Here is a 13173-nt window from a genome sequence, read left to right as displayed (position 1 = left end):
ACAACAACTCATGGTACCCAGACATTATTTACTTAATTTTTTTTCTTAACTTTTTTTTTAAATTAGGAAAACAGCAAAATAAATTTATAATTTCAGAGAATTGGGAATCGAACAAGAGAATTACACGAGTACACTTAAGACTGCTTACATGTGGGAAAGCAAAAGCCAGTCAAGGACAAATTCTAGGACGACTTTTAGGACGTCTCTAGGATGACGTCAAGAGCAATGCCTAGAGGACGACGTCGAGAGTGACGCCTGGAGGAGGACACTTGAGGAGGCTGTGTCGTATTTGCGTATGGCGGCCATGTTCACCTGCGGAAGCCACTGCACATGTAGACGCCGATGTCGAGGTTGACGCGGTCGCCTCACAGGCCATTGCACGAAGCACACAGGGAGCAGATATGAAGTCCGAAGTGCATCTTTTGCACACGGCGCTCCGGTGGTGACATCACGCTGATGACGTATGATGACGCTTTACGACATCGTGCTGATGACACTTGGTGACATATTTTTATGGCCATCACAATGCCGACGTTCGTTTTTCACATACTGTGACAAGTGAGGTCATCCTAGAGGTCTAGGACAACCGCAAGGACGATGCCAAGGACAGCATCGTCCTTGAGCATTCAATTGAGCAGCGCGTGTTGTGCAATTGCGTTTTTATGGCCATTTACTCCAGTTTCTTGCTCAATGAGACAAGTAAGGCTTTCGCCTTCATAAACTTTTATAAACCCCAAATTTTTAGCGTAAAATAAACTCCGAAAAACACCCTCTTAATTTCACGAGAAATAAACTCCGAAAACACGAAACCCTAGCTCAGGGTGTCTAGCGACCGTTAATTGTCAGGGAAATTTTAATTACTGGGAAAAATCGGGAAATTGTCAGGGATATCGTCAAAAAGTGAGCCCAGTCAGGAAAAATGAGCCGGAAATGCCATCGAGTGCCCTCAGCTTTGACGAGGACTTAAGGGCAGAAAAATAGGCAATAAATTATGCTTAGAGCGGAGCGTGGGTCCTGCTCACCCAGTGTAGTGTGTGCTACCCGATGCAAAGGGAACAGCCAACAAATCCAGTTCAGGCCTTGGATTGGATTGGATTGGATTGAGGGCACAACACTAGGCTAGATCTAGTTAGAGCTACTAGATTTAGGAACAAATGGAAAAGCCGCAGACCCCAATCTAATCCAAGCCTTAAGCCGAAAGTATCCGAAGGTGTGCATCTGGTGGCCATGCTGCCATTTGGTTATTGATGTGTGTGGTTGAGCGTCGTGTTTTCATTGTGTTTTCGGAAGTGACACCTTCACTGACGATGTCGGTGGCAAGAAAGTGCTCGTTTAATCCGGACTGGACGAACCCAAACATTTTGGAATATGCAAGTTGGATTAAGCCCATGCAAAATTATCCTCACAGTGCTCAATGCCTTGTGTTGTAATGGTCTTGTATATTTAACCGCCTCTACAGTGGTCAGGGAAAACCTGGAAAGTCGGGGAATTTCAAAATTATAATTTGCTAGACACCCTGCCCTAGCTACAAGTTCTAGTCGCGAGAAATAAACTCCGAAAACACGGAACCGTAGCTATAAGTTTTAGTACTGAACATGCACCATGTTGACTCATAAATGTTTGCTTCCTATAATTTCCCCACTACCATCTTTATTTCGCTTTTGTTGCAAGTGCTTCAATTGCTTTCTCTGTTTCTGCCTCTCAATTTGTCTTTTCAGCCAGAGTACAAGATTGCTGATCCAATATGCACCTTTGTGTTCTCTGCACTGGTTCTGTTTACAACAGTTTCCATCTTGAGGGATGCTGTAGTCATCCTTATGGAAGGTATGAGCTTTGCCTCCAGTTGCCTTTTGTTCCTGTTTATTATGGCGAGAAAGTAATGACGCAATTTTATGGCCAATGCCCACTTTTCATTAAAGCTAGTGCAAGGAACATACTATTGTGCTGCATTTGACTTCAGCACTGCACTTGCTCAATAATACAATAGTTCCATTTTTATTCTCGATGTTTGAGTGCAGTGCAGATTTAACACACTCGCATATACAATGCGTTCTTGCTTTAATATGTCTAGAATTAAAAAAAAAAAAAAGGAAACTTGTGTTTATTTTTTTTAGTCCTATAGCCAAGCTGGTGACCATAGCAGCCACTAGTAAAGAGGTGAAATGAATTGATTAGTTAGCTAACTAGCTAACAAGGTTTCAAACAACTTCTAAAATTTTTGCTTTTGACGGCGTAATATATTTTGAAAAGGGATGCCCGACCTTGTTACAGTCTAGCCACGCTGCAAAGTTCGGATTGAAAACTTCGTAGTGGGCACTACGGGGCAAGCATTGTCCCCCTTGTTCAGTCAAGCTTGCTTATATCAAACAGCGTTCATAAAATAATTCAATATAGCAATCAATACACAAAATGAAGCAAAAAGACCTTTGAGCCTTTCTACTCTGGTGAAGATGGAAGACCAGCGAAGCTGTACTATGGTGGAATTCAAGTATTAATGCGAAAGCATTAAGTGTCCCATTGAGCGAGCCGACGTTATCAGTTTGAAGCGTGAATACGGCACCTAGTTTCCCTGATCCCAAAGGTCCGATTGGCTGGCGCGCGGCAACGAGGCTCTCATTGGCCGCTGCACGCGTCAGTTTCAATGACCGCCGCCAGATGGGGCTGCGTGTCCGCGCCACCAGCGCGCCGATAAAATTAACCGCCGCAACCCCATGCCACTACGAGCCCCGCGCCAATTAAAATGGACACGGCGCACGCTTGGAGGCTTCTGCTCGTCTTGTCACCGACGAACATGGCGCCGCCTCTAGCATCCACATCGTCGCCGGTGCTTCTGCCACAACTCGAAAACATTACTCGTGCCACAAAACTCCGCGGATCACTCCGCGGTGTTTCATTGGACATACATGCTTTCGCATTCGCGACTCATAAGAAGGGCTTAGGTGTCTTCCAACTTTTTTTTATAAAAACTGTTTAGCCAGCGTGGCGTCCTGTCGTTGCTGGGCCTTGCACTTGTGCTTGGCTTCCATGGCACGATCAGTGTCCGTGGCATTGGCCCGCTTGCGCCGGTCACGTAGCCGCTTCTGTTCTTGGCAGCGTTTTAAACGAGTGATCTGCTCTTGTTTCGCAAGGAATACGGAACCACTCGACGCGGTAGAACTCAAGGCGATAGCGGCTCCGCAGCATTTGCGTGGCCATTCGCGCTGCCGCACATATCGCCGCTTCTTGTGCTCCCGCTCTTCTTCCTTCGAACGAGCGGCGCGCGGCCAACCCATCGTGAGTCCAAAGGGCGACTGATAAGAGCGCTAGCGCAATCTCGACATCACGGGACACAGGACACTCACGACTGGTAGGTGAGACGATGACGTAGGGTGATGTTGAACTAGCTCAAGTTTTTTGTCGACACACTGCTTGTCTACGGACACGATATTAGGGGTATACAGTGTAGACCGCATATAACGTATGTCGCGGGAGTCGCGAAAATCCGTACTATAAGCGGTACCGCGTTATAACCAAAACATCAATTTTTCAGGCCAAAATACATGCCATGAGACAGGGAGGCACTCACTTGATCGAATGACGTTTTAGCGAACGCCCACGTTTCATCGAACGACACTTTAGCGAATAGTCGGACGCCGCGAAGCGGCGTTTTCGGGTGGGCCAAGTGAGTTCATATTTTTGTAATGAGTTGCCGCAGGCTGTCGCCGCGAAGCGGCGTAAAGCGCAGCGCGACGGATGGGTTAACGCGCGCCCCCGTTATTCGCTAAAACGACCATTCGCTCAAATGTCGCCGTTCGCTAAAATGTCATTCGCTCTTGTGATATGGACCCATTTCACCAGACTAGTACACTTCTCTCTCAAGTGTGTCACACATTTTGAAAGAAATGAGCGGCTTTCGCCTGGCGCAGCCTTTTAGCGGCGTCGCGGGTTGCGGACGGACGTTGCGAGCGTTCAGGATTGCTAACCCTAATCACTTTTCTCCGGAGATGAAAACGCGTGAAAATTCGCATCCTTCATACGGTACGCGCCAGTAATACCTTGAACTTGAGGACACGCATGAAATGCGCCAAATAAGAAATCCGGGCGATGTTCGAGCACACAAATGCTTAGAAATCACCACTGTAGTCGAAGTAAACAAACACGACGACACGGGCGTTTCTGCCGTCTTGAGAGCGCCGCCACGACATCGCCGCTCGGGTAGGTGGATCTTCCCTTCTAGTACGTGCTGGGTTATCATAGCGACACACAGCGAAAATTCACAGTGAAGGATAGCGCTTTTACGCGGAACGATGAGATGAACGCCGTCTAAGACGACGATCACAACGTTGATCACAACCGATGCCATGTTTGCGGAGAAGCAGCCGGCCCGCGACCGGCATGCGACGCGCGCGAACACTTCTCGACCTGCGATTGGTCTGTCGTTGCGGTTGCTTCGGATGTTTTCAAGGAAGCGGAGGGACGCACGCACAGCACGCACGTGAACGACACGTGCGTGCGTCCCTCCGTCGCTAGGGCAACTGAAGCCTCTCTCTTCGCTTCTCCCGCTTCTTCGAGCAACCTCCTTGCCCCGCGAGTGCCGCTTGCGCAACGCTTGCGGCTCGCGCCGTCAGCGCCGTTATCTAGTGTCGCACAGGGAAGCGTGCTCGCTGCTCCGGTCGTCGGCGCGGTCGGCGGGCTGTGCCAGAAACCGCACTATAACCGGTATTTCCCTTCGCGCGCCTGCGTTTTAAGCGGTATGTAATTACGTGGAGTTCTATGGGAGGCGAACCGGTGGTTTAAAAAAACCGCGTTATACCCGGTCCTGCACTATAAGCGGTTACGTTGTAAGTGGTCTATACTGTAGTAAGTTACAGGTCAAGAAGTAGCGGCAAATGCTCCTCAAAAGGAATCGTATATCTTTCCGCCACCTCCGCATCCAATAGCGTCCCATCGTTTCAATGACGTCGCGGTAACGCGCGAGGAGGGTCTTGCCTTTCTGTACATAATTGCCTTATCTTTCGACTTTGACTTATCATTGTGGAAGCCACGAAAGGGAGGTTAGAGTTTTCTCCCTCCAATGGAAACAAATACGACTTTCGGGGATTAGGTTCCCCCTACGATGGATACAAAGGCTGCTTTCAGGGGCTCGGTTCCCCCTCTGATAAATGCAAAGGTCGCTTTCTTAGAAAGTGGGGTCAAAGACAAGTTGGCATCACTCTGTAGCCAATATCTATCCACTGAAGCGGAACAAGGTGCATTTCCAGTGAACTCTTCTTTCAACTGCGGAGGGATTTGAAACAGGTGCACCACGCTTGTGGGAGGCGCTTCTTCTACCTTCTTGACTTGTAACCGACTATTACCGTCGAGATGTTTCGGTGGCGCCCTCGTTCGGTTACCTTTCGTGACGTCGTTATCTTGTGAACAACAAGTTCGATGGTGTTTCTAATGGGCATGGTAGAAGCTTGAAATCGTAGCGCTCTTAAAGCAACACTGCCAACACCGCCTAAATTGAAGTTCTTGCATTCCTCTTATTTCCGTCGATGAGACATCCTTTGCTGACGTCATAGTCAGTATTTGGCCAACTGTGGTGGGCCGACCACAGCGACGCTTTCGATCGCGCACGTCGCCAATAGCCCTTAAAGGGAAGATGGGGCAGTTCTACATTTGAGAAAAAACGCTCGAATTGCGTTCATTTGGCCTTTAGAATAACACATATCAAAATTATATTTCAATGCGACGCGCCGGACAGCCGTACGAGCAATTTCAAAATAGGACTGAAGCCCCGCCTCCCTAGCCTTGGGCAGCCAAAAGATCCGTCGATGACGTCACGTACAGCGACTGTCTTTTGCGTTTTTCTCGCGTTTAACAATACTTGCGCAGCAAATGGTTTGGGTATTCTGGTTCATGGGGTAAAAATACACTAGAATTCACTTCTAACTCATTTTTTCCAAGAAGCTCCGTAGCTTCCCTTTAACAGCTTCACTGTGAAACACGCATGTAAGTGCAACGAGGCCAACATAGTCACAAGCTAACTCGTAGCTATTACCAGCCTGCACTTCGCCTTTGATCAGAACACTTCCTTGAAAGGATATCAATAATTTATATCTGTGAAAAGAACTGCATAAGTGTAGCCTGTATTTTCAAACTCGTCACATACCTGTTAACGGCCCGCTCCACGGTATCCAAACAGTTGACAAGAGAGCGAGTCCGCTTCCCTCAACGGCGCCACAGTGGCGGCTCAGCAGGGCCACAGCAGCAATGGCTTCGCTTGAGCTCGGAAACGGTATAGAGTCTTCGGCGTCTGCAGGACTCGGCTTGCAACGGGCCGCTCCTAAACAACCTCAGTGGCGATCTCAGTGTCGGTTAAGGCTCTGTTATACTCCGACGTAACGCGTGCCCAAGCAAACGCTGGCCGAAGTCGGCTACGTCACGTCAGTCACACTGCGCGCGTCAAAAATTCGGCCTCTTTATACTCCGGCGGCTCTAGCGGCTCCCGCGGCGGGTGTCGGTGGGCTGCCGGCGCGGCGCATGCGCAAAATCTTGACTACGAGGGCACGTTTCTTGCGAGAGTGCGCCACTTCCGGTTCCTTTTCGTTTTGAAGAGCAGACGAAAATCCTTGCGCTTCTTGAGCGCCAAGTTCGAGCGATGGCGTGGACGTACCTTGCACGACGAAAACTCGCGCTTGCACTGTTGGTGCACCGCCTGTGTCGCAAGCGTAGGCGGTCAATGTACATAAGGTACATCTTTGACAAGCGCACGGTCTACGGTACTCAAGCTTCCTCGTGTCGTTGACACACGGGTCAGGACGAATTCCCTCGATGAGCTTCTCGACGACCGAGTCCGATTCTTCAAACATGACGGCACACAGAGTGGTGCTCCTGTCGTCTGCTATTGCTCGTATTCAGTGCGCTTCCCGCGCGAGGGCTGCCAGTGCGTGATGCATCTTGGTCCGGCATCGCTGGCGCGGCCGGCGCGGTATACGGCATGCTCCATTTTGGCGTCGAGGCGGTCAGGCTACGTCGAACGCCGCCGGTCGCGTCGGTTACGCCACGACGCCGGAGTATAGATCGTCGTGTTTTCGCCGATGTGACATCGCTGTGACGCGCTCGCACGCGTGCACGCGTTACATCGGAGTATAACAGAGCCTTTAGTTCTGCTGCGGTTCCCACGACGTCGTCCTCGCCGATGTCCGTTTCTTCACGCTGGTGTCCATCACTATTGGGAGGAGACGAGTGAAACGACAGGAATGCAACGAAGCGACGTAGCCAACCGAGTGCAGGCGGCGGGGGGCACGTACGTGGGGATCGGCAACGCCACGTTGCCCTACATGGTCCGGCGCAGGAGAGTTTGATGTGTCCGTTACAAGCCCAGTCATGTTCGACATAAGTGGTTTAAAGTGCGCGGAATTTTTATCGCAATTCTACAAGGGTTCAATATAGGCAATAATTCTATATGCCTGTGTTCGATATAATTGGGTTCGACTGTATGAGTCTTCAAATTGAGACTAAACAAGTAAGTAGCGGCATCTAATTCTTTTAAGTAGATTAGCTAACTACTTACCGATTTTGCCTCTTTTTTTAGTGGCCCCCACGACCTCCAACTTAGCCCCAGGGCCATAATAATGCTAATGCAAGTTGCCTCTTTAAAACTAATCGACTTAGGTACGAAAAAAAAACTCCTTTGTATACTGTCCTAAAAAACATACACTAGAAAATGCATGCACACAGAAGTGTTGTGGGCAACAAAGCTTTTGAATGGCTGCTTCTAAACACAATACATTATTACCTATTATATGGGCCCCAAAATATTTGTTTTCAGTAGACTGGCTTAGTCACCGCAGTACCCTTCTTAACGATCATTGATCAATTAACGGCCCTTTCGAAATAAACTTTGTTCATTGTTAAGCTTATGATTGACAACCAGGTGCATCTGTGGCACCGTTGAATTCAAACTGAATGAAGCTCCAGATGTAATTGAAGACACAGGCATAGCAGGCCAGAAACCAGGCACAGTCTGTAAAAATGCAGTCATGAGACAGTACTCTAACAATTCTGTATTTCTCTTGGCTAAATTGTAGCATGTGACTGGGTGAAGCTGATTACACATATTCATGCAATGGGTAAATGGGGGTTGAATCTGTGCTCTTTCCGCTAATGTTAAAAAGGTTGCCGGCTTTTCCTGGGAGCAGCATATGGAGAGCCAATCACTGCCATTTACAGGGATAGCCCAGCGAATAATTGTGCGTAGACAACATGTGGACCTTAAAAAGTGGCACGCACCACGACTCTAAGCACTAAGTGTACGCAATTCCAGGCCTGGTCATATTTTCGACTCAATTTTATTTTACTTAGTTGCTTGCCACATACTTTGTGGGAAAAATAGATGGGTAGACTTTGGCTCTGAAAAAGTCAACCTAGATTCAGGTATGTTTGGCATGTTTGGAAATAAGACAAATGAAGAAGAGGTGCAACATTACATTGCATTCATCATTTGAGTGAACCCCAATAGCAGTTGTAGAAATCTCTCGGCGTTGATCGCTGAAAATTTAAATGCACGAAATCGAGGTTCTTTCTATTGTGAGCAGAAAATGGCTTTACTGCCCACTCATCCAACTGACTGGCAATCCCTGCAAAGTCCCATCCACCTTCATAATGTTTCAAGGCCGAACCATAGGCGATGTTGATTTTGCAAACGCACAATGCGCAAGATTGTTGCGGGTTTCGCAAATCCGCAAGGTCACTGCGCTCGGCAAACTCATGCAGCGCCGAGCATCGGTATAAATCTCCGCGATCGATGTCACTGCAGTCGACTAACTCCTCCCGGATAACAAAGCCAGAGTGCAAATTTTTTTACATGACCCAGAAAAGTCCAACATGGGGCACAGTTTGGACACGAGCGCTGCATCAGCGTGAGACCCAAAATGTTTCTCCGACCAGCGCGTTCGATTCATTGTCAAAAGCGGTCCCTCGACTTCTGCCCGACGGATGCGGATGGGACGCTACATGTGCCATTCGAAGACGCGTTGCGGGCACTATGGGGCGTCAGTGTCTGGCTGGGACTCTTGTTCTCACCGACTGGGCACGAATCTCGGTCGGACGACGAAGCAGCACTCGTGGCCAATTTGTGCCCTGCGTCGAGTGACGCCGAAAGTTCGGCACTATGGCTTCGTTATCTGGGAAGTGTCAAGCTAACCCGCCTCAACGTTCCCCTCTTCTCATTCGGTGGTCGTCCGATGTCCACCTTCGATTAATTTCTGGTGGAACTGTACTTGAAGTGAGGTCGAATTTCCCTTCCTTTTTACGGAAGAAAACGTAAAAGCTAAAACTTCTTCAATTTCACAAAAATCTGAAACCCAACGAACATCATTCCACACAGATACATCATTATTGGGTGAACTTCAGTTTAAGTCACGTAGAAAACATCAAATGTGTTGTGGTATATATTTGTTACAAATGGTATATAGAAATTGGCTTGAGAATGGCATTTCCTGATGAAGTCGCAAAAAGTTGAGTTTGGGCTAAAGATTGGTCTTGGCTAAAGATTGGACCTTGCCCCTCTGAACCGTAGCAGACTGAGCGGAGTGGCAGAAATTGCTGGCCATTCTCAGCGTGGTGGGCAATCCTCAGATGGGAGGAGATACACTGGGAAAGCTTGCACATAGGACAATGTTTTTGCCTCTCGAGCGGACATTGTGCGGAGAAAATACGCAGTCGATCTGGTTTCCCGTGTTGGGTCCTATTTCAGTGGTGTGTTCAACCTTAGAGGGGTTTAGCCTGTGTCTGGGCTGTCTTTGTAACGTTGAGTCCCTCTTTCACCTTTCCTTTTGTGTCTAGGTGTGTCTATTCACACTGCCCGGTGAATAACTGAAACACATTTAAGACAACAAAAACAAAAGTGCTGTGGAAATGAAAATCAAAACATGCAAAGCAGGTGCAAACCAAGATTGTCTCTAGGTGTTTAATAGGCCCATTCTATTTTCATAAAAGAAAATAAAACAACAAATATGGCATTGAGGTGGTTTTGGAAGCCACTGGAACTCGTGTGCATCCGCTCGCTGCAGGCAACGTTTGGGCATCGCATCGGCAGCCAATGCTCCTGGTCGACACTTATGACAAGAGACCTTGCAAATGTGCTGCAGTGATTTTGGCCGCAGAATCGCAGCATGGGAAACACCCTTCACATGGACACGCCGTCACAATGTTGGCACAGAAAGCGGTCCCACGGTAAAGCACAGGCTGCCCGCACATCCGACCCTCTCACTGCGGCAGCAGGGCTCGAATGAGTGCAGAGGGAATGGTTTTGTGTGCCTTGAGCAAATGGCATTACTAAAATTAAGAATAGTAAAATTTTGTCAAGGGTATAAAAATATATAAATAAGAATACTGGTATATTCTTATATATAAGAACACTATATGTTGAAACGTCAATATTTACAAAACATAGTCTTAGGTTCAACAGATAATGGCACATCTTGCCAAGTTATTATGAGATGCTCGTGTTGACGTTGGGCCGTAACTCCCATGGCCACCACTCGCAGCTGCAAATCGCGACACATTCTTGATTTTTGCTTTGCTTCGGCGTGGCGAAATCATAACATTTCGAAAGAAGAAGACGTGTTTCCTATCCCCTTTCTCAAAATAGACAAATGTAAAGAAAAAAAAATGATTGTCTTGATTTTACAGATAAAGTGTGTATATGCAGAATGTATTTCCACAGCAAACTTTTGGGGCTTGTGGCAGACTTCGCTGTTATTTTTTTCTATTTTTTGGTTACACGAATATAAACCAATTGGAGGAGGACGAGATAAGAGAGGTCAGGGCACCAAACTCTGGTTGGAATGATTAGTGGGCGGACACATTGCAAGCCGCCTTTGTCTCTTCGCACTGTTCAAACGCGTTCCAACGCCCAACACCGGCATGCGGTGTCCGCATTTGCCACTGCCCCTTTGGTGCCAACACTTTACCAATGCGCCTTTAGGGGAAGTGGTAGAGTGTCAGGCTCGTGCTAATGAGGCCGTGGGCTCGATTTCTTTCAGGTTGTGTTCACACTTTTGTTCTTCTCAGTTAATTACTGTTTCTTATCAGTTATGTGTTTTTTTGTCCTCTGAAGTAAGTGTTATATATTTCGTAACATGTTTCCGTGGCGTTTCGTCGCACTTTCCTTGGGGACCTCGGCCCTTAAAATTGTACAAGCCTGCAAATTTGTTTGTAACATTAAAATTGTTGCATCGCTTCTTTCAGGTTTTCCGAGAGACCTGGCTTACTCTACAGTAAAAACAGCGCTTCAAAGCCTCAAAGGAGTTCGTATGGCACACAGCCTTCATGTTTGGTCACTCACGCTGGATAGGAACGCACTGGCTGTGCACTTGGCAGTTGGTAAGTGTCTTTTTTTTTAGCATGAGCTTGTCATTGCATATTCTCTGTGTACTGTAAACTGTAAACTATTTCTTCCCGAGATGTTCACCTCAAACCAACTAGCCCAACACATCATATTGTTGTAAACTGTAAACTTTGAACTGTAAATTTTCCTTGACTGCACTGGTGCCACGCCACGGCAGCTAGCTCAAAAGGGCAGTGTAAATGAATATAGAAGCAGATAGGTGCTAGTATTGCCAGATGATCCCAACATTATTGATGACCTCAGCATAGTCCAAAAACCCTCCTGTATTTTGCATTGTGTGCTTATGCTATGTGCCTGTGTTGCAAGTCCTGACATTATCATTGCCTAGCTGCCAATGCTTGACTGTATTCAAGTTAATTTTTTTCTCCTTTTGTTGAGCACTAAAGATGATTCTCATAGTTTTCCACACTTCAGGGCGAATCCTTTAAAGCTGCTGTCAATTTATTGAATTTTATAACTCCTTTTTTTTTTTACCCCTTCACTCCGTAATTTTTAAGCAAAGATATAATTTGTGGTAGACAGACATCTGTTGTGCAGATTTGAATGAAAAATCGGACTCGCACAAAAATGTACAGGCGAGCTGGTGTACTTTAATTATGATGGTAAAACCTGAAACTGATGTGGATAAAAAAAAAGAATTATACACTGGAAGAGACCCTTGTTTTCTGTCTCTCTCATTGTGTGCTTTTCTGTCCTTTATGATTAACAGATTTCAGGATATGTGTTGCTCTCTGAGCCAAAAGTCAAATATGAAGATATGTTTCTATTGATTGAGCATATTGCTAGCCCAGTTGCTTGTGAAGCTAAAGAAATAGCATTGCAGACTGCTGAGGCATTTACTGTGACGGCTATGAGACAGTACACAAACCAGTTTGACTGACTTTTCCTCACTATTGTTGTTTTGTTGATATGAGCTCCATAGCAGTGTGACACATTGTGCTCCTAGAAGGTATTGATAGCTCCCATAAATATTTAATAATTGACCTAGGGTCATTGCAGGCTCACTATTCAAAACTTTTATCAAGCCAGCCAACATACCTAACTAAGTATTGGGATTCCATTAATGATATAGTTCCAAGGAAGTTGTAACCAGCAAGCTACCCTACTGTTTACCCTAATCTACAATGATGTTTTTGCAAACGAAGTCAGCTGGTCTACTCTCCTGAACATTGTACCTAGAGCAAACTGTTCAGATAACATTTGTACACAAGAATGCAATTTGTGCTGGGATTTTGAGTGAGTCATCACAATGTCTAAAATCCCACAGCGGATTGCTGTTTTGGGTCCAAATGTCACCTATGCCTCCTGATTCACCGGCATAGACATTCTTCCTTGAATCGAAACGATTGGCTCTCTTTCCATTGTGCACAAAAGTAGATGCCAAAGCTTTGTTCACAAAGCAAGTTCCATTTGATTTGGCCAAATACGGTGGTTTGATCTGAGATCTAAGCAAAAGTGATAGAAGCCTATGCTCTAGTAACACACTAGTACCACTTTGCCATACTGGGCAGTGCTCTGCTGTGTCAAAGAAAGCATCCACAGAACAGCTGCAAAGAACTAAACAAGCTCTAGTGTATGAAACCCTGATGCAAACTCTACTGGAACAATTTTTTAGTTGAGTAATAGTGGAAGGGGGAATGAGGAGGCACCAGTACTATATCAATCAAGCTGAGTAGAAACATCCAACTAGGTGTGGTAACAGCAGGCACCAAACCTAATAGGGAGTTTTAGAATAACGTACGCAATTTTAGCGCTCTCGAGCGTTAAATTTAGTGCCTTCATTAGCGCACGCTACG

At 46.7% G+C, this 13173-nt stretch overlaps 1 protein-coding gene across 5 annotated transcripts in view; it reads left to right on the top strand.

Moving 5' to 3' along the window:
• The window catches only part of LOC8035454 (zinc transporter 2), an 83244-nt gene that overhangs the window by 61240 nt on the left and 8831 nt on the right, over positions 1-13173 (top strand). For 4 of the 5 annotated variants that reach the window (XM_040504918.2, XM_029990708.4, XM_002411319.5 and 1 more), the window contains exons 6-7: positions 1719-1824; positions 11218-11352. In XM_040504918.2, the coding sequence (XP_040360852.1) occupies positions 1719-1824; positions 11218-11352 (241 nt within the window). Of the gene's footprint in view, positions 1-1718; positions 1825-10037; positions 10201-11217; positions 11353-13173 lie in introns of those variants that run through there. The other variant, XM_042288485.1, reaches the window with a different exon arrangement.

Source organism: Ixodes scapularis, unplaced genomic scaffold (assembly GCF_016920785.2).
Source record: "Ixodes scapularis isolate PalLabHiFi unplaced genomic scaffold, ASM1692078v2 PGA_scaffold0__279_contigs__length_252992795, whole genome shotgun sequence".
NCBI classification, from domain to species: domain Eukaryota; kingdom Metazoa; phylum Arthropoda; class Arachnida; order Ixodida; family Ixodidae; genus Ixodes; species Ixodes scapularis.
The sequence above is the reverse complement of the archived record's forward strand: the minus strand, read 5'-3'. Positions and strand labels throughout refer to the sequence as shown.